The following is a 26,753-nucleotide window of genomic DNA, read 5'->3' as shown; positions in this document are numbered from 1 at the left end:
TAGCTTCTACATTGTAGCATCAAATTTAAGCAAAGTCTGTTGCAATCGTTTGTTTGCGTTCTTTACCAAAATTACCTAACCCATTTAATTTGCCGTTTATAACCAGTTTATAAATAAAAGCCTGTTTAAGTTTTTAAAAAAATCACTAAATATACTTAGATTGTAGAAGTGGCAATTAGGTTTGAAGTATTTAAATTAAAATAATGTGTTAACGTGATTATTACAAAAATTACAGACCAGAAGCAGCCACCCCAATCCCCCAGCAAGCAGTCCACGGGCGGGGGGGACTCACAGCCTACGATACTGTGGCAGTGTAATCTGTAAGCCGTCACAGTTCCCATGCGACGCGACACACGTTCTACTCTCATTTTCTACATGATTGGTCCATTACCTTCTTGCTGATACTAGTCGATATTATCATATAGCTTTCACCTCATATAACCTGCTTTTTCTAGAAAGTATGCTTTGCTATAGAAGACTTTCATGCTATCAGCAAGATGGTAATCGTAGTGCCAAATCTACCTTTCGTGTGTCGCACTGGTTTATGTTTGTCATTGATTATCCCAACTTAGTTGGCTGGAACTGTATTTCTTAGTTGTAATAATTTCGACGCGCACACTTGTGCCAATTACATATTGTTAGTTTAATTAGTTGACCTAAATAAACATTGCCCAGGCTGAGGTATGTACAAATTAGCACCTTCCCTCTGTAGACATCAACACGTCACCAATTTAGGGTTACCATATGCATCTGAAAATCATGGTTGTGGTAGTTATTTCAAATTTTATATTTGCATAAATATGTAATTAGGTGGCGTGTTTTTTTACCCAACCCAATAGGCTCACACATCCTACGAACCTGGCTGAGGCATATTTATTATAGGATCACTGTGTTGAGTTAACCTGATTAATTTGTCTTATTTGTTTAGCTTAATTTTAATACAGATTGTCAGACTACAAAAGACGGATTTCGGAGTCAATTTTTTTTTTCTCGGAATTATGCTGATTTCAATTAAGCTCAACATTTAGGTGTTTATGTGATATTTTAATTTTCCCTTTTTATTTGCTAGGTACATACATACTAACGCGATCATTATTTAAATTAATATTATGTACCACAACTTACAGGTTGTTACAATGCTTCCTCTTTGATGTTATATTTCTTGGCGCTTTTTACCATTTACGTTATTGCCAACATGTGTCATTTATTAGTTATATTGTTTTCACTCGCATTTATGCGTATACTATTTAGATTAAGATTAGCTATAATTTGATACTATTAATCAACTTTTTTGTCAAAGAAATATGTAATCTGTAGCTAGTTAGTCATTAATGTTACTCAATATGATCATAATATGAAATTAATCAATCAATTTTTAGGATAGTAATCGTAACTGTCACAACAAATAAACGTACTCACAATTATGCAATATGTATATGGACTATAGGACCGGTCCTTATGACATAGAATACATGGAACACAAAAATAAAATTACTGCTGCTACACGGAATTTTAAATACTTTTCATATTATTATTCTAGCGGTAAGATGTATTTTATGGATTATAATCGTAACTTTCTTCTTCTATTCTAAGTCTAGTTGAAAGACATTCGTCGTTTTCTAGATGTTTCTCGTAAATGTTACGCAATGTCGTCGAGCATCGCAACGTAGGCTTGTAGTTAGGCTCTCGCTACTTCCTAGTAAACGATATCTTCTCTTAAACTTCCAATTGAACCTTTCGGAATAAGATTTACGAAATTTTAATGTGAATTAAATTGAAATATTCGAATCTGATGTTTTAATTAAATAATATTTATAAAATTAACCTATAGGTATTGATAACGCGCTGGAAATGTGTTTGGAATTAGGTTTTCACTAAATAATGTGAGTTTTGCCCGCTTATCGGAAGTATTACACAGCGATATGGCTACCCGCATCTAATTGTACCAAAGTGTTTGAAATGTGTTTAATAAACTACTTGAGCGTCAAATGAGTTTTGATTTTATATTATAAATTATAGACCCACAGTTAAACGAAATGCGCTTAGTCTATCTATTGATTAATCGCTCTTTTTGATGTTCTTGTATAAATTATAAATAAAGTATAAGAAATAAAAAATAAATCTTGTATAAATTGGTAGGCAGCGGCTTAGCCCTGCCCCTGGCATTGCTGAAGTCCATGGACGACGGTAACCATTCACCATCAGGTGGGCCGTATACTCGTCTGCCTACAAAGGCAATAAAAAAATACAACTCCACCAAGCTAAGTTGGCACCTCGCATCGGTTAACTTCACACTGCCGCTTATGTAAGTACTGAAAGAAGCATTCGCTATGACTTTAAAAATGTAAACAAATGTTTGTTAGATTTTACTTTGCATTTATTATTTTTAACAACACTATTATACATAGGTATATTAGAATATACACAAAAAATTGGGATAACTATAATTAAGAAGACTCATCATATCACTTGCTTTTTCTCCAAGAAATATCTCCAAGAATCTTTTAATTCTTGTATATTTATATCCTCGCGGTGGTCACTCTCCTAGTATTGGCGCTAAAGCCTTCGACGCGGTTCACCTAAAAAATATTTCATTAGAATCCGATTTTTTATAAGCTTGCATTTACATTGTCAACCTAATTATTAATTTGTACCTATACAATTTATAGTTAAAATTAGACAATAATTTTAATTAATATGTTAATCGTTGAGTTTAGGGTTAGTTAAAAAAAACTGTTTGATAATGTGTATACGTTACCTCTTTCCTCCAATCGGCAGGTATGATTGAATTTATAGCGTCCCGCGTTTTTCAATTTCTTTTTCCGACTGGTATACGTTTTGTCTGCCACCCTCTGTTTCACCAAATTCCATATAATTATATTCGATTAGATTTAGATCGCAATGATAGGGTGGTAGACGCAGAGCTTTGTGGCCGTGTGTATTCAAAAGTTCGTGGAAAACATATCTTTTTCGTGGTTTGATTCTTAGTATAATTTGATACAATTCCCTCTTGGTCATATTTTCTTCAAAGGTCACGTTATGAGCGCGTAGCCATTCTTGCATTTCGCCCTTTAGAGATGCACTTATTGGTGCCTTTTCGCTTTGGGTCGATTGTGGTGCGTTGTCAATGACCACAATCCCATTTAATGGCATGTTTGGTATCAATTTTTCTTGAAGCCATTTTGTAAAATTCTTTGAACAATAATCCACCGTTGACCTGGATTTATATTTTTTAATGCTGCTATCGGTGCTATTTTACCAGCACTTACTCACTGTATAATGTGAATGTATCCAGGTTTTACCTAGTTACGTAACCGATTATTGTCAGCGCCAAAGTCATTGTTCTCTTTCTTTCGCTGAAGTGAGCGAGCTCTCCAAGCAGCGATATCGGATTTTTGTATTAAGACCACCCGGGCGTTCTAGCACTTTTTAAATTTGTATCCCAATTGCTCAGTAATACCTAATTCTCGTTTAGTAATAATTATATTCTCTCTCTAGTAATAACAAGATAATTATATTCATAATTCAGATCTCGTTTTGCAATCTTGAGAATTTTATTTAAGGTTGGGATTCTTTTCTGACGGTATAAAATGAGAATAATATTCCTCAGAGCACAGAGGTCGAAACTGTCAAGTATAATTTATCTAGGACATTGTTTGCGTTTTTTACCTGGTGTCAATAATTTGGGTGGACTTAATTGGGCACTAGTACTTGGACGTGGCGAAGAAGGAGGAGGTGGCGAAGAACGTGATGCTGGTAAAGCAGCTGGCTGGGATAATTGTTTGGCCTCATTTTTTATATTCATTAGCATCCTCTTAGATATGCCGGTTGCGGCACAAGTTCGCTGAATAACTTTATCAACCGGATAGGTCATCCTAATATTAGCTTTTTCTTCTTCGAAAAACTTCAATACTTTCAGTATTATGTTTCTCCCTTCACTGTGTATTATCTTTCCTTTCATTTTTGTTGCCCACAACAAACCACTCGAAGTAAAAAAATAATTAAGTTAACCGTTCAGTAACAGCAGTTCCACAAAACTTAACAAAAAAAGTTCAAAAATTCAAAATTCAACGGATAGAGAGAAGAAAACTCGTATGACGCGTGTCGGCGACAAAGATGCTAACCGATGTGTATTATCTATGGCTAACCATACTAACGCGACAGGGCGCGGGCGATTGCGAGAAGGTGAGTGGGGAAGCGGGTGGGGCGCCGCATTCCAGTGAGGTGCAAACTTAGCTTGGTCGAGTTATACATTTATGATTATCTTCAGCAATACATGATTTATGATCGCGTAGACCAGGGCAGTCCAATCAACATACCTTTTCAGGCTTATTCAATTTAATACAAAAGCTGGAGGGCCGCAGAAAAAAATTATTTCAAAAACAATACTTTCCGGGGATTCTCCCAATAATATTAAAATATAGCTTCACTTTTACATGATGTCATTGGAATGAAGTTTTACAAGAATAAAGATAAATTATACCAAATATTGATTAAATGTTTTGACAAAGAAATGCAATATCCAATCTATTTTCTGATAAAAACATGCGTCGGGAGCCGCATGAAAACAAGCCGCGGGTGATATGCGGCCCGCGAGTCGTTGTCTCGACAGCCCTGGTGTAGACAATTTTGGAAAATTGAAGCTCCCGAAGAAACCCTTTTAGTTCAATTTATAAAAACAGTTCAGTTGTAACTGTGTCGTATTATGCATGTTAACTTAACGCCAATAATTTGCACTGTGTAAAATGTTACGTATTTAAAAAATTGTTGGTAAGACTCGATTCAGCAACTGGAGACATCCTAAAATAGTGAACATACACATACACATAATATGTCATGTAATATTTGAATAGTTTTTTAAGGGATTTTATGACCTGGTAACTAAGACTTTTAGGTCAAGTCTTATTTTAATTTACATTCATATTTTAATGAAAAATGATAATATGTATAAAATAAAATGAAATGAAGATGATTAATTTGAGACATTGATCAACCGGGATGAAATCAAATTAAATGAGATGAGATGATAATGAATGAAATATAATCTCAGTAAAATGGTGGTCATTTACTGAGATTTTTTCAGTAGACTTTTTGGATCCCGAGAAGTTACATCCAGCCGCTTTGTTTCATTTTCCCACATTTTTGCACTTACACAGATATTAGACAGTTAATAAACTACCGTTATTGCATATTTAAACCTGAAAAAACACTAAATAGACAAAATAAAACAAATCACACAACTTCACTCCTCCCGTTCCCGCCAAAAAGTCCAATATTTGAATAGTGACGTAATAACGTTATAAGACGTCAATAAGACAGCACAGCAAATGAATTAAATTTTTTAAATTGAAAATTTTCATTTTTATTTTTGTGTAATATCATTTTACTATGAGTAGATAAGCAATTATTGTCTACATCCCTGATTTGCTAAACAACGAACCCATTCGAAGCCATAAATCATGTGAAATTCTAGCTGTACGAGGTCTCATCGCCAAGTGGTTTTACAAGAAAGGTTAGATGGCAATCACATGTCAAATTTCATGATGCATTTTATATAGTATTGATTTTGAAAGTTTGTTACTAAACTGAAATTTTCGGCAACCGTCATTAATTCCATAATAGATCATATGGTTTAAATACAAAGAAAAAGTATACTACAGAGAATTGTTTTTATTTATACATAGAGGTAATTAAATAATGATGGTTTAGAGCGAACAGTTCAATCTCATTTTATTTAGCTCGTAAGATTACGCTGATGCAGCCTTCACAATCTCTTCAGCTACTTCTAGAGCAATAGCAGCTTCAGCTTTAGCCTGAAATTTATAAATAGATAATTAGTTAAAGTAAAAGTACAGTTAAATGAAATAGAAGTATCACAATCCTGTCTTTTCGCTTGCTACCAAGTATTTGTGCTTTCCATTTTAAGAGTGGCAGTGGTGATATTTTTCAAACAAAATCAATTTTTATCAATCAATGATGATAATATCAATTATGATCTTTGTATTGTGATGTGTAAGATTCTGAGTACCCATGAACTCAAGGATAACTTTAGGTTCAGTCATGATAGTGATAAAAAATATGTAAAAATAAGAGTTGCATTCTTTCGTCTTTTGACTTTTATGTAAAGATTTTTTTTAAAGTGGGATAATTTATATAAAACTTTATTCATACCTTTTCATTAGAAGCAGAATTGAATTCAGACTGTGCTTTACTGAGGGCCTCCTGTGCAGCACTACGGTCAATGCTCTCCAGAGGGTGAGCCTCTTCGGCTAAAACCTGAAATTAAGAATTACATTCAATCAATATTAAAATTTAAAAAAGTCAATTCTCATCATAATTATTTGAAGACTGTATTAATATCCAATTCTTTGAACCTTAACATAGCAATCCTATACTCTTTATCCCCAAACACCATTCATTCAAGTTTCAGGACACGTTTAGTGCACTGAATGAGTCATTAGACCTCTACGCCTGGATAAAACCACCAATAAAGTCTATATAATATTCCTTTACAATACAATCAATGTGGATTATGATCTACAATCATAGTAAATCTACAATTATCAGCCAGGTTTGTTTTATAAATTCAGTGCTTGTATCCTTTTAGAGCCTCAGGCATGTATGTTACCTAAAAGAAATGCGAAGTAAAAGTAATACTGTGAAATTGTCTTTAACAGTATTACTTTGGAACTCTCTTATGCAAGCACTGTGAAATGGAAATTGCTACCATGGACTACCATAGGAGTATAGGCATCTTACCTATTAAGTCATAAATTTTTTGGCAATGTCAATACTCCAAACTAATGTGCACCTTACAGTAGACGACAATGGATTGGCTGCGCTTTTGCCAATAAAGACATTCATTGAATCAGAGGCCACCATTAGGCAACAGGTCTGCTCTCTACAAAAATAATAAATCTACTCTCCATTGAACATAATTATCTTTCAAAATTTAAAATCATTACCTGAACTGAGGAGTCATCATTTACTGTAATTGTGCCAGACGATACGAAGATTTTATTCTGTTTCCCATCATTTTCAAGAATTGTAACAACACCAGGTCTAAGAACAGCTGTAAATGTAAATAAATTATTATAAGTTTCCAAGTAGTCTTTTCCAAGGGTTCTCAAAGATTCCTAATAAAAATATCATTATTTAAAGGTAAGCTTATTCCATACATAGCACTGTTCCTCAAATATATAAGAAAATATGCTACAAGTCTAAATGGAAAACATTGTTCAATATAAATTGTGCAAAATTGCTTGCTGTATTGCTGAGTTCGTATTTCATAGATAGGCAAATTAATATAAAAAAGCTAACATCTAACTCCCACATCTAAGACTGCGGATATAGTGCATAAGCTGATTTTTATTAGTTTTTTTGGTGGTTAAAGAATCTCACATTAATGCCTGGACAACATTTCAATTTGTGTTTTTTAAAAATTACATCATAGAATCGTAAAAATATACATTATAATACACTTAATCTAAACTGAGATTTCCTGTTGTTATTAAAACATTTATTAACAATTAGATTTGTAAATAAAGCAACTAGACGTGCCTTATGGCTACAAATGCATACAAAATAATTGTTTCTGCCTCATCATGATGAATTTTGTACACAAAATAAATTTTATGTAGTTTATTATCACTCACCCAGGGTAGGTACGTGTTTAGGTAAGATACCAAAAGCACCACTAAATGATGGTACATCAATTTGTTTGACAACTTGTTTGTCATAAAAGACCTGGAATACAAAATTAAGTTTACAATTTAATTGGATTAAACGTTCAGTCTAACATAAAAGACAAAATCATTACATCTCTAAATCTATATTGAAAACTTTTAGTTTTGAGATAGCAGTAGGGGGTCACTAATGAAAATAAACTTACCTTATTACCCGCAGCGAAGGTCAATGCCATTTCGTCACCTTTGGGAGCATCTGCATAGTTACGTACTTGAAGCCGACGAGCTACATTTCTGATTACACCACGGAATGCCAGTGCCATTCTAACAGAAACATTAAAATCATTAACTTTAAATCAATCCCCAGCAACAATTTATACCTATATCCAGATTCTAACCTATTTAATACTCTAAAGTATTGATCAGCAGAATCAGACACAATGTATTTTCAACATTAACGACCATTTGAAAATACAATAACAGTATTCAAATCGTCTTGGAAAATCTAAAATTTAATATAAAAACAAGACTAGATTATGTAATAATTTTACAAAATTTTTAGCTTTATTTTAACGGTATATTGAAATAATTATTTACTGGGCCTTTTAATCTAGTGAAATAATTTATAAATCATCTTTGTACCTGATTATCTTTCTTTTTTATTCAAATTATTACAAATGGAAATTTACTTTCGGCAATTTTCTTTCCGATTTCTGACAGGAGGACTGGGACATACACCATAGATAATCACTTTTTTTAGGGGATTTTATGACCTGGTAACTAAGACCTTGAAGTCATACCTTATTTTAATTTATTCTTATTTTTATGAAAAATGATGAAATGAAATGAAGATGATTAATTTGAGACATTGATCAAACAGGATGAAATCAAATCAAATGAGATGAGATGAAATGATATGGGATGAAATATAATCTCAGTAAAATGGTGGTCATTTACTGAGATTTTTTCAGTGGATTTTTTGGAGGATCCCGAGAAGTGACGTCCAGCGGCTTTGTTTCATTTTCCCACATTTGTGCACTTGCACAGGTATTAAACAGTTAATAAACTACGGTTATTACACATTTAAACCTGAAAAAACGCTAAATAGACAAAATAAAATAAATCATACAACTTCACTCCTTGCGTTCCCGCCAAAAAGTCCTAGATAATCACTTAAATATAAGCATAGATAATACACTTATTAAATTAATAGAATTATGGAGGGTGGATGTAAGGATTACCGTCTCTTATGGGAGAAGCTTGAAAAAGTGTCCCTCTTTCAGTACTGAATATCAGTTCAAAAATCCTCCAGAATGGCGCTAGCATAGGCACAGGGTATGATATGAATTGAGTAGTTGTTAACTGATTGAAGTATGCTGAGTTAGGAAATTTAATATATTGAATGACTAGAGCAGTTAGTGATAGATAGTGTAATATACAAAACCTCACATGCTTACGTAGTCCAAACTAATTTCGTCAATATAACTCTAAAATTATTGCTGTGGTAAAACGTGGAGACATCGAATGCATTTTCTGATCAGCTTTAAATAAAATACTTTTTGTGATTTTGTAGTGCTTACAGTTCTTTCGTCCTTTTATATTTCTCTATCTTATTCTAATAACTTTCAGCGCCCTATTTTAAAGGACATGGGCCACTCTTCATACATTGCACGGCCCACTAAACGAAGTTCAAGGACAGTAATGAAATTAAGTTTGAATAATAGACTATATATTCCTTTTATTATAAACAAATTAAAATCAATATTGTTCATGGGGATATTGTTTTTTGCAATGTAATGTCTTTTTTATGAAGATTTAATGTGGATTGCTTAAAATATAAATATATTTTACCAATGGCAGCTCCTTCAATATTATCAATGTAGCTTAGTCATGCTAATTTCTTTTTATTTATGATTTTAATTATCCCACCATTAAAATACCCTTAAATTTTATAATAAGTATGAAAAATGAAATGTTTTTTTCTATAGATATTTCATTCGTGTCCTTGAGAGCACTAGTAGCTGGGCCGAAAATGGCCCATGTCCTTTACCCGGTTGCTACAGTGCCTTTATTTAGCACATTTTAACGGACACTTTTTACTAGACTTGCGTAAAACATCACTTCCCAATGTAATGTGATATAACATCACTTTTACAGACAGGTGATATTACTCGAAAACATTACACATCACTCTTAACATTACTCGGTGCGTTCAATAGATACTGTGACGAATACATTGTATCTATACACCCGAATCTTTACCTAAGTTATGTGTTCATAATTTGTATTGTAATATACTGTTATATTACTTGACAGAGATTGACTTACTTAATAATATAATAATTTTATTTTTTAATTAATATAATTTATTGTCGGATGAACGGATTTCTTATGGCGACTTAGACTGCAAATTGAGCTCGACGATAATGTTAATATACGAGAGCAGTAGACGCATTGTTTCGGCGCGGTCTCCTCAAAATGCATCCAAAGAGGACTGTACTTTCATTTAGACGCCATTCTTTCTTTCACTTATTAAACACGCATTAAAACAAATAATAAAACTATCTTCAAACAAGTGCTTATGTAATTCAAACACAAAAATTAATATGAAATATTACTAAACAATTACGAGCGACTAGCGATTTTACAAAAGTTGCGAATAAGAAATTAAGTAACTACTTGCGGGGAGCTACCGGCTGGCCGCATGAAAAATATAAACACAAATACCTATATTAAAATTCAGACGTACCATAGGTATAAAAATGTACCTAGCGGCCAGGGCATACGGTTCAAAATCACTAGGAATAATTCCGTGTCGCTTGCTCATTTATTTTGCGTAGTGCTGTAGCACTGCACGTCAAGCCATCACGTTGCAGCGTCGATCGGTCTCTCTCGCTCGCTCGGTTCCGTTCGTGTATTAAGCAACATTACACGACAAAGAAAGAAACAGAAACATGTTGGGTGATAGTGTGATGTTTGTTTCCTTCGCGTAATGTGTGATGTTGCATTACATCGTAGAGTAATATTACCGGAGTAATATCACTCGCATTACTTACACATGCCTACTTTTTACACACAGAGACGGTTCTCCTTACCTCTACCTCCATACTTCCGCTTAAGGAGGGTAGAGGTAAGAAACACCATCTTGTTGAAAAAATGTCTACCTATAAACAACAATTTTTTTTTTTTTTTTATGGAAATTCACCAAAATAGCACTTATGTAGGAAGTGGAAATGATATAAATATAGCAGAGTGGAGTGTGCTGGATTGAAGTGGACTGTGGTAAATAGTATAAGACACTGTTTTTATAATCTTTCCACTTGCTACTATGGCGCCACCTTAATTGGTCCTTTTCAGCGGACGCTTTTACACCGAGATGGTAGTCCTACCCTGTATACTTTCGATTTATACTACCTACCGATGTTCTAGAGCTTAAGCAAAGGAAACTACTAAAACAATAAAGTCCTATCATTAAATTTTAGATAGCCTTTTGCCGTAGTACTATTTACAATAATACGAGATTTTCAAGTCTTTAGTTTGGGAAAAAGCAAATGAAATAGCTACTTTGATTTAGCTTCTCGGGCTACTCTCGAAAGTCCTCAGGAATATCAGTAAATAACCAACTTGAAGTAATGTCGTTAACAATAATAGTTATTAATAAAAAAATATGTTAGATCTTCAGCTGGTACCACTGAAGTATGAAACCTAGCTGTGAATTTGACATTTTAAAAAAATTGACGTCTCCGGGATGACGGAATAATATTTACTACGTAATTCGGAAATTAGAATCCGGCGGGAAAATATTAATAAAATCACACACATTTTACATATTATTATTTCAAGAAAGCTGATTATAAATTACTGAAATTGAAGATCTTGTGATTATTAGGTGCGATCAACCTGTAAGGGATTTTGATGTTCTTAATTGTTTTTTTTTTATAAAATGTTAATTGAGGATTTAGATATCAATTTATTATCCCAACTGGTTACGGAGCAAATTGATCAAGTCACTTGCTTGGAATGGTAAATACATGAAATATGAACATGTTACTGGCAATCCTTTTTTTCATTAATTTAATGTGATATTTCTTTAACCACTACAGCTGTAAATACTATGTTGCACCTGAAACAGCTTCTTGTGGGCATTCATTATGTCATTTATGTTGGAAAAAAAGACGTACTTGCCCTATTTGTGCTACGCTGCTCGAACGTCGATCTGCAAAATTGAACAGACCTTTACACACCCTGACTGAACATGTACAAAATTTAGGCAATGCATTTGAGAAGCTTTTCAAAACTAAACGTAAGTTAAATTTATAGCTAAATGTCGAAATTCTTACAGGTAAATTGGTTTTGTAAATATTTATTATGGCTTATATATTTCAGTAGATGAATTTACACTGGAAACACCAAAACAACCTGGATTTATAAATGACCCAATTGATAATGTCAAAGAGTGGCTTGCCAGTTCTCAAAACCAGTTTACAAATTCAGCTTTAAACTCAGGACAATCATCACAAGACACAGTCAAGATTGTTAATAAAGAATTGTCCGCAAATGAATTTCAAGTTCATACTAAAGTCAATACTGTGAAAAATTGTTCAGTAGTGGTTCCGGCACCAGCAGCTCAAGATGACTGGGACAAGATTGAAGTTATGCCAGATTCTGATGCATACATAAATAAAGAAAATATTGCAGGCCCAATGGACATTGAGCCATTTTCAATTGAAGACCAAGAATACACTACACAGAACCCCCGCAGAAGTTCCAGAATGAGGGATCTGAATATTAGTAGCAATAATGCTAAAACAGAAAATAACAATACACTTGCTTTAAAACAAAACAAAGAAACAAATTCTGATATAGAAAAAAATTCCATAGTAGTGAAACAGAATTGGAATAATGTTAAAAGAATGAGAAAAGAATTTAGTAAATTGAACAAAAAAAACAGAAACAAATTAAATGTTTCGATTGAAATGGCTAAGAAAACTCAAATTTCAAATAAACAAGAAAATATAATTGATATGAAAGATATACAGGAATTAAACTGTGAAATTGATGAAAACACTCCAAACATTGAAAGTAAAAAAAAGTGCAATGAATTAAACAAAGGTTGTGATTTGGATGAAAAAAATCAAAATATAGATAAAAGAAGTCCAGAAATTAATATACCTACAGCACTAAATGGCATTGGTGGAAATACTGATAACAGCTCAAGTCAAGTAAATTTTTCACAAGAAATTAGTACAAGTTTAAATACAACAAAAAATTTGCCCAAATCAGAAAAAAAACCTTCATTGAATGAAAAGACAAAAACAACCACAATGCCTTTTCTTAAAAAAAGTTCTCTGTGTCCTCAAAGTCCAAAAAAAAAAGATGAAAATATAAGAACAGTAAATCATGTAATTGATACATCATCAAAAGAAAATACAAATGATGACATAGAAATTTCTATAAAAATAGGTAATACTGTAACTAATATTTTCATTAGAAAAAAAGAAAATGATGTTCAACTAAAAGTTAATACTGACCGTGAAATACAAACTACACTAGGGCCATATGATCTAGTATCTAAAGTACAAAACATAAACCAAGAAAACATACAAAAGTCAATGCAAGAAAATCAAACAACAAAAATAAATACTATCAAAAAAAAACCTGAACAATGCTTAAAAAAATCTGTATCAACTAAGCACAATACTTCTTCAGCTGACACAGCAACAGCCCATTTTGATATCACTGAAAGTGTGGAAAAAGAACTATCAAATATGAATATGGAAAATTTTAAGCAAAATAATAATATCAAGGAGAATCAATCCAATGTAATTGATAAAAATGCAGATATTGAACTTCTTAATGATTTAGATATTTTCAGTGCTTCAATGACTGATAATAATGTAAAACTATTAAGTCAACAAACGAAAATTGGTTCAAAAATATTAACTTCAAGAGCACCCCCTAAACTCAAAACACAACAGTCCAATAATAAAAGAATACGAGAACCAAATGAAGAAGATTTAAAACAAAGTAATAAAAAAACCAAACTGATTTCATGTACAGGTACTTTTGAAACTGCTGTTAAAGATAAATCAATGTCTAATCAAAATGATGCTCAAGAAACTGAACCTATCAACTATGATGTAATTATGGATCAAGTATTTGCAAACATTGATGCTGATATAGAAGATACAAGAAAAACAAAAAGTGTCAAAGAAGCTTCCAACTTACTAGAAAAGACTGTAGAAAATTTTACAACCGCTACACAAGATCAAGTTATTAGTAAAACTCAGAGATCAATTGTGGAATGCTTCACCACTGACAAAACACTGGCTAATTCCCAAACAGTTTATGAAAATAAAAATCAAAAGGATAGTGAAAATATATTTTCTATTTGTGAAAATCATACTGAAGTTCAAAAGACAACCAATAGTGAAGTAAGTGCTTTGAATAGAATTAGTTATTTGCTGTTCATGAAATATTTAATTTGAATACTTTAAATATTGTACTGATTACCTCTGTGGTACAGTAGTTACCACCTCTGATTACTAGACTGAGGGTTTTTGGTTCAATTCCCACATCAGGCAAACTTTCCTGTAATGAACAGGTTTGTTTGCTCGTTATTGTTGTGTTTAACATGTATAAATGTATATATTTTAATGTATATAAATAAAATGACAGTTTGTTTCCCTTTTTTTAATGGTGATATAAAAATTGCAGACAGACTTATGGCACACCTGGGATTAAGGACATAGGGACCCAAACACATGTCAGCATAAATGCCAGTAGTCAGTCAGCTTGAGCCATGAAATCAGTCTCAATAGTATTTATTACATAACAATACCTTTAAAACCAGAATGCATTACTACTTTCCAAAGTGAATATTGTTGGCATCCATGTGATCTTGTAACTTGTAATATACCTACTAAAACTTACACCTATTTCATGTATTTATAAATTTATAAACATAATGATGACTTAATTACAAAAGAATCACTATTTTAGATGCCAGATACAGTACATAAACACATGGAAGATACACTAACACCTGCCCTATCTCAAAATGTCAAAACACCACTAGACTGCTTGAAAGCCAGTGATGACGACTGCGACAGTGTTGTGGAAGAGACACCACAAAAGTTTGTATTAATCACTTATTAAAAGTTGCGAATTACCTATATTATGTTAATGTTTAATGTGTATTAATTTTTAATTCTATCATTACAGATGTCACTCGTTCAACAAAGGAAAACAAAAGGAGAATTCGACTGTGAAAGAATGTGATCTTGGAAGAGATCTGAAACAAATCAAAAGTGTTATTAATTTAACAGACACGGCTGAAACTAATGAGAGCAAAGATGTAACCGTGGTTAATACAAATACTAAGAAACAGACCCTTGACACCCCGTTGACTATAAATAAGTTTGTCGATCAAATCAAACACAAGTCCACGCCAATGGCAAGAAAGTCTTTAAACTTCGAGAGTGAGCAAATCAATGTTAATGATGATCCAGAACAGACATTTTGTCCTCCAACGGAAGCGCTTCCGGAAAACACCCAGGAAAAAGAATTTATGAAGAAAATTTTCGACAAATCTCAGACCACACCGATAGCAAGAGCTCTGGGGACCTGCAACTTGATGCTCAATAATAAAGATTTTTGTGTCGCGGGATCTTGTTTGACATCAGCTGAACTTAAAAAACTCAAAGTCCTCTGCTCTGAAAATAAATGGTGCTACGTAGATAAATATACAAATAATTTAACACATTTAGTTGTTGGCGTTGATGAAGAAAAAAAATCACAAAGGTACTAAAATCAATTTATTATTATTATTATTTCAAATATTTATTTAGTTTAAAACATATTAATCTGGCATTTCAGATCTGTTAAATATATGTGTGCTTTGGCGGCAGGCAAATGGATAGTTTCATTTGAGTGGGTGGAAAAGTGCTTGCATCTTAAGAAATATGTCGACGAGGTAAGTATTATCTTATGTAAAATCTTACTATAGCACTATTTGTAGATGTATATAGCCTCCGGTAACCACTAACACCAGGTGAGTCGTGAGATCGTCCACATGCTCAAGCAATAAAAAAAAATTGGTATAAAATATTTACCATACTTCTAATTGCTACTTAAAACAGTAGGCAGGCAGCGGCTTGGCTCTGCCCCTGGCGTTGCTGAAGTCCATGGGCGACGGTAACCACTCACCATCAGGTGGGCCGTATGCTCGTGTGCCTACAAGGGCAATAAACAAAAAAAATAACAAGTAAGTATATTTCGATACTTTTATAGGCACCCTACGAAGCTCTGGACAGCACAGGGGAGCCCGGACCGAAGCGGTCGCGTATCTCGAAACGGAAGCTATTCCACGGAATCACATTCTACTGTATGCCGTCGTTTACCGTACTAGATCTTCAAACTCTAAAGGTAAACTTAAGTAATAATCTATTAGCTTGGACTAGATAGACAGGTTCCGGTCGGCGGTGTATCGCGTTCCGACCTAGCAGGCTTGTCTTGGCCCAGCGAGGTATTCCGGAACAGCAGCGGCATCGCCCGTACGCCCTCGGGGTGGCGCCGCGTGTCTGGTTGTAGTGTAGACCGCGGGAACCCCCTCCACTTCGATAAAGCGGCACGACACGAGAACCCCCTCATCGTGGCCGCCGGTAATTGCATTCCCGATCCTGCGGACAGAATGGGAAGCAGTCGACGTCGCCCCAAAGACGTCATTTCGGATCCTCCCGATTCACTAACGGTGCTTCCAGGTACCTCAAGCACCGGTCATCGTTCTCGTCGAACCCGTCGCTTGCGGCGAAGGGCTCGACGAGTAAATTAACCCTCAGACACAGCCCACTGAGTTTCTCGCCGGATCTTCTCAGTGGGTCGCGTTTCCGATCCGGTGGTAGATTCTGCGAAGCATGGCTCTTGCTAGGGTTCATGTTAGCAACGTCGTTAGGTCTGAGTCCCGTGAACTCACCTACTAGTTAGGTTACGCTGAAGGTTACGCCTCTCAAGGCTCTCAGCTTAGGGAGGAAAAAAAAAGGGAACCCCCTACTCTGACCGGGTTCTGACCCCGGACGGAGATCGATCGTCGGGTGTAAGAGTGCAGGGGAGTCGTTTAGTGCGGTAGGGCCCTAAAATTCCTTAGGCCCGCGGTCTGCTCTCAACACCTTGCAGATCGTCAAGTCCAAATATCCCGCGCGCCCCCTAGGCGCGGGGACCTCGTAGGAGGTCCCCGGCCCGAAAAAAAAAAGATAGGCATATTGGACGAAGAAGAGGTACCGAATCATTTCTCAATCGTTCCTTCAATTATATTTTGCTGCATCTAATATATGTATTTTTTTATTGCTTAGATGGCTGGATGAGCTCAAAGCCCACCTGGTGTTAAGGGGTTACTGGAGCCCATGCACATCTACAGCGTAAATGCGCCACCCACCTTGAGATATAAGTTCTAAGGTCTTAGTATTTACAACGGCTGCCCCACCCTTCAAACCGAAACGCATTACTGCTTCACGGCAGAAATAAGGGCGGTGGGACCTACCCGTGCGGACTCACAAAAGGTCCTACCACCAGTAATTACGCAAATTATAATTTTGCGGATTTCATATAAAACAACTCTCTCATATCAGTATGAAAACGGACAGCTTTACTCGCATTCGCTATTTCTACACGAACTAGAAAAACTACACTATCAGATTAACAATAATCAAGACGGAATATACACTATCAGAGGCTTATTCAATTTATCTCGGGGTAATTGCGTTTCTTTAATTTTCTGTTATTCAACAAAAGTTATGTAAAAATATCTAATCTATTATAAATGGCGGAGGCCCATTACATGTTATTACCGGTACAATTTTTTTTTTTTATCTATAAATATAACTAGTTTGAAATGTATTCAAGCATGTGCTCGTGAGGTTAATAATCACATCCAGAGAAATTAAATGTTAGTAACTGCTGTTAGAGCGTTTGTAAAACTAGCCGGAATTCCAATTGAGTAATCGTCGAGAATTCAATTCACGTTTCAAAGTCACGTTCGCTTTACCTACTTACCTTGCCTGTCGTATATTATACTTGATCCAGAAATTTAAGAAACTACTAGTTCCAGCCCTATAGAGCGCCTCGAGTAACAGCCCTAATCCGGCTCGTAGGAGCCAATCACCGGCGACATGTACTTACAGATCCACGAGATCCGCTTACATCATTGCTTCTAGCTCTTAAGGCTAAGATCAGGAATCGCACAAGTCAGGGTACTTATCGTGCTTGTCGAAGAGTTCAATATGAGACCATAATATCAGTGCGCTGAGGTTCTCAGCGGGACACGATTTCAATCCGGTAGCAGATGCATTCGCAAACCATCGATCCGTTGAGTCTCCTGTGGAGGTGTTCGAAGATATTTTAGCGAACCATCCGGTCCTGGTTGAGCCCTTGAATTCGCCTAACTATCCTGGCGAAGTTGGAAAAGCTTTCTAGTTATCAGTTATCCCAAAAACAAATCTATATAAAAGTAGAGCTCCTCTGTCTATCAATACCTAATATTATTTTTCTTTCAAGAATGCCAAGAATACAAAGCGAGAACAGTTCGGTTATTATTAAACTGACACGGGTTTGAACCCCCAGCCTCCTCGAACCACGTTATTTTTCTTCCACGCTCAGTGCTTACATCCACGCTCCTAGACATCACACCTTGAGCGACACCAGCAACCTTGAGACACGAGGTCTAAATCGTAAATTGACCGCGGGAAACCTCCTACTCTATCTGGATTCTTACCCTGGGCGAACGTTGAGTAAGACGGTGCAAGCGGAGTGGTTTGGTGGGCCCTAAAACATCTACAAAACGTCAAGTGCCACATACAGCGCACAGCCCTAGACGCGAACACACCGTATGTAGTTCGGCCCCCTATCCGAAAAATCTAAAGTCTAAATCTCAATAGTACAATATAACCGCTGTTCCTATTTTCGAACCAGAATTTTCAACAATTTATGCTTTACAGCAGAAATAGTCGTCAGGTCGGTGGTGGTACCATAACCGCGCAGGCTCACAAGCCTTTGCAGGTTTAAACCGGGTCACTGTCCCCGCCGAACCCGTCACTTGCGACCAAGGGCTTGACGAGTAAATTGACCCATAGACATAACCCACTGAGAAGCTGAAATAGCCTCTCAAGGCTATCAGCATAGGTAGGGGAAAAAAAGGTTTTTAATACTTTTATTTATTTATCCTGATTTGATTTCTATTCTCTATTGCCTCTATTTTTAAGAACAAATACTATGGTTAGAACGGTACCACTATGGAAACTTATACCCGGGTTGTTTCCAACACGGTACACCATATCGCGATTGGATGTGTGGAGTAACGAGAATTGATAGAATACGGAATGAATATGTTAGAGGAAGTCTGAAAGTGGCACCTGTGACAGAGAAGCTGAGAAGTGCGCGTTTGGGATGGTATGGACATGTGATGAGACGAAATGAAAATGATGTTGGTAAGAGAATGTTAACTATGAATGTGGAAGGATATAGAGGAAGAGGTAGACCTAAGAAGAAATGGATGGATTGCGTGAAAGACGATAGGGGTAAGAGGGGAGTGGGCGAAGTAATGGCATATGATAGAAGAATATGGAAGGAGAAAACATGTTGCGCCGACCCCAGGTGACTGGGAGAAGGGCAGGATAATGATGATTCCAATAAATTTGAATCTTCATTCTCATGCCTTAAGCAGATGGATTCACATCTGTAGGTGCCAATAACCATTTTAAATCCGATAATTTTTCCTATCGACGCTAATATAATTAAAATAACTTGCAAATAAAGTATTTCGGTGGACCACAACTTGTATGTAATAGACAATTAATCATATTTGGAAAACGAACTAATCCTAGAAACAGGAAAGCCAAACAGATATCTGTAATATTTAGTATCAATGTTCATCATGAAACGTGTTATAAAAACACAAACAAATGATAAAGTAAAATTGCGACCTTTATAATTTTCCTGTCATATCTATTTTGATAAAAAATCATTACAATAAAATTCTTAAGAGGATTTAAAACAGGATCTAGAAAAAGCAAAACAAATTGAAACCAAGATATTATTTTATTACTAGCATATAATATACACTTGTATGATTCTTTTAACATGCTTTTGTTAGCATGTTATGTTTGTTTTTAACGGAATCTTTGAAAGTTAGTTTTTCCGCCTTCATACGTCCGATTAACTTGAAAATGTGGTCACGCATAGAGGTCCTATGACATTACAATAATTTGATAACTTAACCTTAATATATAGTACATATATAGCCTTGACTAGTATCAACAATGAAAACAACAAATAAATTTATTGTTAGTTACTGGCGGACTATCTATCGTATTCTATAGTATGCCAGAAACTTCCAGAAATTCCTTTTTTTTTCCTACCTAAGCTGATAGCATTGAGAGGCTATTTCAGCGTAACCTTAACTAGTAGGTGAGCTCGCGGGGCTCAAACCTGACGACGTTGCTAACACGAACCCTAGCAAGAGCCGTGCTTCGCAGAATCTACCACCGGATCGGAAACGCGACCCACTGAGAAGATCCGGCGAGAAATTCCAATAATGACTCTTCGATGTTTCATATAGCACATCGAGGGGTGAAAGACTATTTGGTTTAAGCGACGTTTTTGCAACTTTACAGAATAGCCATTTAAAGTTTGAAATTTGAAGAAAAAAATTTATAATAAAGAAACTTCTTCAGCTATTTGATTGAAGTAAACTTAATTGAAGTTCAATTAAAAACTTCAAACTGATGATGCTAATATCAAATAAAACGCACCTTTAATTACAAAGATAAAGGTCGGTTAAACCAATTAGCCGTTCACCCCCGATATACTATAAACATAAGTTATAAACAAATATAACATTTATATTATACACTACATTTTCTAATATTTTAATGCGCAAAAATGTATTGTGCAAAAGTAACAAAGATTACATTTCATATGAATCATAATAATAATACACATGTTGACGACGATTGTAGTATCTATTAAATGGTGTAATATTGTATGTTATTGCAAATATTGTTGACACGAAGGAACAAAATCATAATAATACCTTGTTTAGTCAGTGTTTTTGTTACACTTATAGGCATACAAGTGTCCGGCTATCTGATGGTGAGTGGTTACCATCGCTCATGAACGTCAGCAATGCTAGGAACAGAACCAAGCCGCTACCTACCGCGTTGAACGTTGAACCCCACAATGACGTGGCCAATTTCGTTAGTTGTTGTTAGTTTCGTTAGTTGATGTTGGGGATTGTGTAACAAAATAATAATAAGTTTATACCTATAAGGTTGCCATTTGAAAATAATGATTATTTGAAACGTAATTTGTGTACGGCGTGAGAAGCCTTTGTTTCGAAACAAATGAGATAACCTCTTTGGTCTCGGACTCCAGATCTTAAATTGTCCTAACATTAAGAATCAACTATGTGAGACTAAACTACACTAGGCCATTACTAGCTAGGAATAAAAATTGATATTTCAATTGTATTTACTTTGAAAATTTTGTGGCTGTCTGAGGATTATTGATTTTTTTTTTTTTTTTTTTTTTATTGCCCTTGTAGGCAGACGAGCGTACGGCCCACCTGATGGTGAGTGGTTACCGTCGCCCATGGAATTCAGCAATGCCAGGGGCAGAGCCAAGCCGCTGCCTACCGCTTAATACTCTCCACAAGCCTCGTTTGAAGAAGGACATGTCATAGCGCTCGGGAAACACCGTGGAGGGGAGCTCATTCCATAGCCGGATGGTACGTGGCAAAAAAGACCTCTGGAAACGCACTGTGGATGACCGCAGTGGCTCCAGGTAGTATGGATGAACTCTACTCCGGTGGCGGGAGGTGCGATGGTAAAAACGAGATGCCGGTATCATCTCGAACAATTCCTCAGAGCACTCCCCATGGAACATACGGTACAAAATACAGAGGGAACCGAAGTCCCTCCGCAGACCCAGAGGTTCCAAACGATCCGTGAGACCGGGATTATCGACAATCCGAACGGCCCTCCTCTGTATGGAGTCAAATGGAAGAAGCTGGTATTTGGGAGCCCCGGCCCAGAGATGGGAGCAGTACTCCACGCGAGGCCGGACTTGTGCTTTATAAAGCAAAAGCCTTTGTCCAGGCGTGAAGTACCGCTTCGCTCTGTTGAGGACTCCCAGCATTTTGGAATTACGAACGATCGCCCAATTAAACCGAGTATTTTATGAACAAGCCAAGAGTGCTTCAATATATTTAACCATGTAAACTTGTAGTAAGGTAAAATAGTGTAAACAATAACTGATATTTAGAATTAGTTCAAACATTGGTATACGGATACTTTTTACAAAGACTAGGTATTTACTCAATTATTCCTTTTCTACAGAGCATGCTGGAAGCCGCAGGTGGCCGTGTCGTGACTGATCCGAAATATGTTCGTATTAGTAAGGACGCACCTGGTCCCGCCTTACTACTTGCCGAGCCCGAGAATACGCAAGAGGATCGTTTCATATGTCAGTACCTACTAGATGATGACCGAGCTTTGCACGGTTTTTTTTTTATAACGCCATCTTGTTGTATCTTTAAAGCGGCTAGTTGCCCTCAATTAAGAAAAATAGTATTATTATGCGCCAATAGATGTCGGGAAGAGTTGATTATTGAAAACACGAATAAAACAACATTTTCTGAAAATAAATCGTAGCTAGATCGATTTATCACCCCCGAAATCCCCTGTATACTAAATTTTATGAAAATCGTTGGAGCCGTTTCCGAGATAAGAAAGGTAAAATACAATAAAATTAACGCGTAATTTTTTTATGGATAGTCCAAAGAGGGTTAACATCACGCAAGATGTCGGTCGTAAAACTCATGTCATATTCCAATGCAGGATGACAAGCCCATAGACACAGCCCACTGTGTTTCTCGCCGGATCTTCTCAGTGGGTCGCGGTACCGATCCGGTGATAAAATAAGCAAATTCTATCACTAGGGCCAGTGGTAGCAAAACTTCCGGTTTGAGCCCCGTGAGCTCATCTACACGTTAGGGTGTAGCTGAAATAGCCTCTCAAGGCTATCAGCTTGGGTAGGAAAAATAATAATAAGAAAACATAATGAGCAGACTCCTCATCATATGGGATAAGGGCAAGAAGAAGAACACATACAATATTTATGTTACACTAGCGACCCGCCCTCGCTTCGCTTCGGAAACATTAAAACACATATGAAACAAAATTAAAAAAAAATTAAAAAAAGTAGCCTATGTTCATCAGGGACAATGTCGGCTTCTAATGGAAAAAGAATTTTTCAAATCGGTCCAGTAGTTTCGGAGCCTATTCGAAACAAACAAACAAACCTTTCCTCTTTATAATATTAGTATAGAAATATTTTAAGTTTATAATGACTTTATAGATAAATATGGCCGATCTTTGATTTGTCTTTAACCAATCGCTACCATACAGGCTCACCCCCTAGGCCAATCTGAAGATGTCATAAAAAAAAATGTCGAAATCCATTTCCACCCGTTTCGGGGTCTATAGGAAACATATCGAATTTTTTATATAAATACATATTTAAGGAAAACCATATCGATGGGTGAAAGGCTATTTGGTTTAAGCGAAATTTTTCTTTGTAATTAAATGTCCTTTTATTTGATATTAGCATCAACAATTCGATGTTTTTAATTGAACTTCAATTAAGTTTACCCTATTGAAATAGCTGAAGAAGTTTGTTATGATATTTTTTCCAAATTTTAACCCATTAAATGGCTCGTCTGTAAAGTTGCAAAATTGTCGCTTAAACCAAATAGCTTTTTATCATTTATTTATTTATTTATTGAATTATTTATTTTAAAAAAGTACTGCCACATCACAAACAGTTAACATTGAAAATAACATAACTAATTAATTGATGGCCTGATGCATGTGACACTAATGGCGTACGTAACATTGGCAATTCATCGGCTCGAAGATGGAATACAATACAAAAAAAAAAGAATACCTTATGAAAATATATCACTCTATGTTCCCCGTAGACAAGTGAATGTACCGATGATGTTTTCCAGACCTCGCAATGGAGCAGAGCATCGTACCAGTTAACTACGAGTGGGCGCTAAATTGTCTCGGCAGTTATACTTTGGGGTCAGTTCAAGAACTGTTACTTTGTCCGGCGGCGCTGCTGCCGACGTTGACTTCACAATGGCCTGCTTGTTTAATAGCTCGCGAATATGATGACTAAACTTTTTGAATTACACGGATATCAAATACAATGTATATATTTATAAAATGAAAATTTGATTTATAATCTCGCAATATAATAAATATCACATGCAAAATAATTTAAATAAAAACACACTGTCTATTTTATAATTATATATGTTTATTGTATTTTAATATATACAAAAATGAAAATTAATGTGTAGTAGTTGTGGAATGATGATGATTCTAAAATAAATTGTCGATTAAAATTTTATTGTTCGAGTACATTTTAGAATAATGCAGTTTATTTTATCTAAACTTTTGTAATAAATGTTAATTCCAAAAAGTAATTCGAAGTTTTTGATTTTTAAAAGTTATCATGTCTCAATTTTACAAGTGTTACACCACTGTAGTTTCTGAATAGACGGCCAAAATCCAAGGCAACTGAGGCCGAGTCATTGACTTCTAGCTCGCTAGTAAAATGAAATTAAAGTGTTTATTGAAGTTGTCTGAAATCACAGATACAATTTACCGACATTATAAAAGATGATAGATGAAAATTTTGAAATCATCCCTAATAGCAGAATAAACCTCAAATATTCCCGATCTTCTCCCTGTTTTTACTTGTTGTAGAGCGCATTGTAATTCTGTACGTGTAGGTACCATCTTTTCGGTCTGAACAGTATGATAGCTTTATTATAATACTACTAAGATTTGCACCTCAGGTCATAAGCTAATAACGTCATTCACTTTATGTCGCCACCCACTTCAAGACATCAAGACTGATTGCTTCACAAATATAATACCTTCTACTGATAACTCGAAAGTACGCTACTACTTAAGTAGATAGACCGGTGACAAATCCTGTCGCTTGAAGACAAACTAAACAATTTCTTGGGGTTCTTCCATGTATTAGCCTAAATGGATTAACTACACCACCTCTCGGCTTCACCCACGTTAAATTTGTAATCGGTAAATAGTTGCTTGTATCATTAACAGCAACATTAATGAAAGTCTTTGACCAGTGTGTGTTGCCAGTGATGACATATAGCACTCAGACATGATCGTTCACAATGGGCCTTATAACAGAAGGCTCAAGGTCATCCAAAGAGCAATGTAGAGTATAGCATTCGAAGTTTCCCTGCGAGATCAAATCAGAAATAAGGAGATTCGGAGGAAAAACATAATGAACGGTCGAAGGATCACTTGAACGGTCGTTTCGTTCTTTTGTCGACTATTTTACTTATATGTATATGAGAACGGTCAATTTGTTCCTTGTCGTCTCGTTTGTGTCCGTCTTTATGGTCGTCGTGGCCTAACGGATAAGACGTCCGGTGCATTCGTATTGAAGCGATGCACCGGTGTTCGAATCCCGCAGGCGGGTACCAATTTTTCTAATGAAATACGTACTCAACAAATGTTCACGATTGACTTCCACGGTGAAGGAATAACATCGTGTAATAAAAATGAAACCCGCAAAATTATAATTTGCGTAATTACTGGTGGTAGGACCTCTTGTGAGTCCGCACGGGTAGGTACCACCGCCCCGCCTATTTCGGCCGTGAAGCAGTAATGCGTTTCGGTTTGAAGGGTGGGGCAGCCGTTGTGACTATACTGAGACCTTAGAACTTATATCTCAAGGTGTGTGGCGCATTTACGTTGTAGATGACTATGGGCTCCAGTAACCACTTAACATCAGGTGGGCTGTGAGCTCGTCCACACAGGTAAGCAATAAAAAAAAAAAAAAAAAAAGTCAAAAAATGTACTGCCTGCCGCTAGTCACGTCCGCCCTCGTTCCATTTCTCTCTTTATTTTTGAATTCTTGTCAAGTGGCTGTTTTAGTCTGTGTCTAGTCGTTGTAGGTCTTATGTCCTGTCAAAGAGGTTGCACGCCACGAGACATAAATACCGACATATGCCAAAGGATTGCGACGTTGAGGTGGCAGTGGGCAGGGTACATTGCTCTTAAAACAGATGGCCACTGGGGCAGAAAAGTGACGTCTGCGAACCGGAAGGCGTAGCGTAGCCCTCTGACTAGTATTGACGACCTATTGAGATTCGCAGGGATCCGCTGGATGCAACAGCGCAGGACCGATCGTTGTGGCGAGGTTTGGGGGTGTCCAAGTCCAGCTGTGGACATCAGTGGGCTAATAGATAATATTTACTGGTTCATGAAGTACAATTTGTAGATTCGATACGTAAGTCACAGAACATTAAACACACTGTCGTATTAATATAGTATAGATATGCGTTTCGGTTTGAAGGGTGGGGCAGCCGTTGTAACTATACTGAGACCTTAGAACTTATATCTGAAGGTGGGTGGCGCATTTCCGTTGTAAATGTCTATGGGCTTCAGTAACCACTTAACACCAGGTGGGCTCGGTGTGAGCTCGTCCACCCATCTAAGCAATAAAAAAAATACCTGGCGTTCATTTGGTCAACCCATTTACCGTGATTAAAAATCTGCTAAGTACAGGTTATAAACTATCTTTGTACGAAATTTGATTCTTTTGAATCAAAAAATCGAACCGTACAAACATATTTTTGTGATTGATTAACAACACGCAAATGTGTAGACTTTTGCATTAAATTTTTTCTAACCCTTTTTTCCCAGGTAGGTACCTACTTCAATTTTCAATTGAGAATGTACTACTGTACATTTTTCCAACAACTTTACATATTAAAACCAAAAACAACCATAATTTTCTAGTTTTTTAGGGTATGGTACCAAAACCATAAACACCCTTCCTACTACAATCCATGCGCCCAACTTGGTGTGGGTAAGTATTTCTTGTTCTACACGAATTTTTGAGTACCTACATGATAAAACTCATTAATAAAATTTCACACAAGCCTTGAAACATTAAACAATCGAT

At 35.9% G+C, this 26,753-nt stretch overlaps 3 protein-coding genes across 55 annotated transcripts in view; 2 read left to right on the top strand and 1 right to left on the bottom strand.

Moving 5' to 3' along the window:
* The window catches only part of Dscam1 (Down syndrome cell adhesion molecule 1), a 75,868-nt gene extending 73,879 nt beyond the window's left edge, over positions 1–1,989 (top strand). For 40 of the 50 annotated variants that reach the window (XM_089731601.1, XM_089731604.1, XM_089731605.1 and 37 more), the window contains one exon: positions 236–1,989. In XM_089731601.1, the coding sequence (XP_089587727.1) occupies positions 236–317 (82 nt within the window). In that variant the 3' untranslated portion in view covers positions 318–1,989. The remainder of the gene's footprint in view (positions 1–235) is intronic. The other 10 variants (XM_089731644.1, XM_089731642.1, XM_089731635.1 and 7 more) reach the window with 1 other exon arrangement.
* Positions 1,990–5,650: 3,661 nt separating this feature from the next.
* ATPsyndelta (ATP synthase, delta subunit) lies at positions 5,651–8,468 on the bottom strand. 2 transcript variants are annotated; one of them, XM_028186713.2, is made up of 6 exons: positions 8,328–8,468; positions 7,892–8,009; positions 7,656–7,746; positions 6,966–7,072; positions 6,172–6,276; positions 5,651–5,813 (listed from the first exon to the last, which is right to left on the bottom strand). In XM_028186713.2, exons 2-6 carry the CDS (start codon positions 8,006–8,008, stop codon positions 5,748–5,750), a joined length of 486 nt encoding a protein of 161 aa, XP_028042514.1. In that variant the 5' UTR covers position 8,009; positions 8,328–8,468; the 3' UTR covers positions 5,651–5,747. The 2 variants fall into 2 exon arrangements, with proteins under 2 accessions (XP_028042514.1, XP_028042521.1); XM_028186720.2 differs by having other exon boundaries at positions 8,375–8,397.
* Positions 8,469–10,592: 2,124 nt separating this feature from the next.
* On the top strand, positions 10,593–24,228 carry LOC114252134 (uncharacterized). Of its 3 annotated transcripts, none has more exons than XM_028186645.2 (9): positions 10,593–11,708; positions 11,789–11,988; positions 12,072–14,119; positions 14,688–14,821; positions 14,910–15,488; positions 15,564–15,660; positions 15,978–16,112; positions 22,073–22,199; positions 23,746–24,228. In XM_028186645.2, the coding sequence occupies exons 1-9, from the start codon at positions 11,629–11,631 to the stop codon at positions 23,916–23,918; spliced, it is 3,573 nt and encodes a 1,190-aa protein (XP_028042446.2). In that variant the 5' UTR covers positions 10,593–11,628; the 3' UTR covers positions 23,919–24,228. The 3 variants fall into 3 exon arrangements, with proteins under 3 accessions (XP_028042446.2, XP_089587772.1, XP_089587773.1); XM_089731646.1 differs by having other exon boundaries at positions 11,413–11,587; XM_089731647.1 differs by having other exon boundaries at positions 11,427–11,574.
* Positions 24,229–26,753: the final 2,525 nt, after the last annotated feature.

Source organism: Bombyx mandarina, chromosome 12 (assembly GCF_030267445.1).
Source record: "Bombyx mandarina strain Sakado chromosome 12, ASM3026744v2".
NCBI lineage: Eukaryota > Metazoa > Arthropoda > Insecta > Lepidoptera > Bombycidae > Bombyx > Bombyx mandarina.
This window is presented reverse-complemented; position numbering and strand designations above follow the sequence as displayed.

Coding starts and splice junctions, on each gene's coding strand:
- ATPsyndelta (XM_028186713.2), bottom strand. CDS start 8,008: ATGGCACTGGCATTCCGTGGTGTAATCAGAAATGTAGCTCGTCGGCTT. Junction 7,747..7,891: donor CCTTCGCTGCGGGTAATAAG/GTAAGTTTATTT, acceptor TTTGTATTCCAG/GTCTTTTATGACAAACAAGT. Junction 5,814..6,171: donor ATTCTGCTTCTAATGAAAAG/GTATGAATAAAG, acceptor TATAAATTTCAG/GCTAAAGCTGAAGCTGCTAT.
- LOC114252134 (XM_028186645.2), top strand. CDS start 11,629: ATGTTAATTGAGGATTTAGATATCAATTTATTATCCCAACTGGTTACG. Junction 11,709..11,788: donor CAAGTCACTTGCTTGGAATG/GTAAATACATGA, acceptor TAACCACTACAG/CTGTAAATACTATGTTGCAC. Junction 16,113..22,072: donor TAGATCTTCAAACTCTAAAG/GTAAACTTAAGT, acceptor CCTTTTCTACAG/AGCATGCTGGAAGCCGCAGG.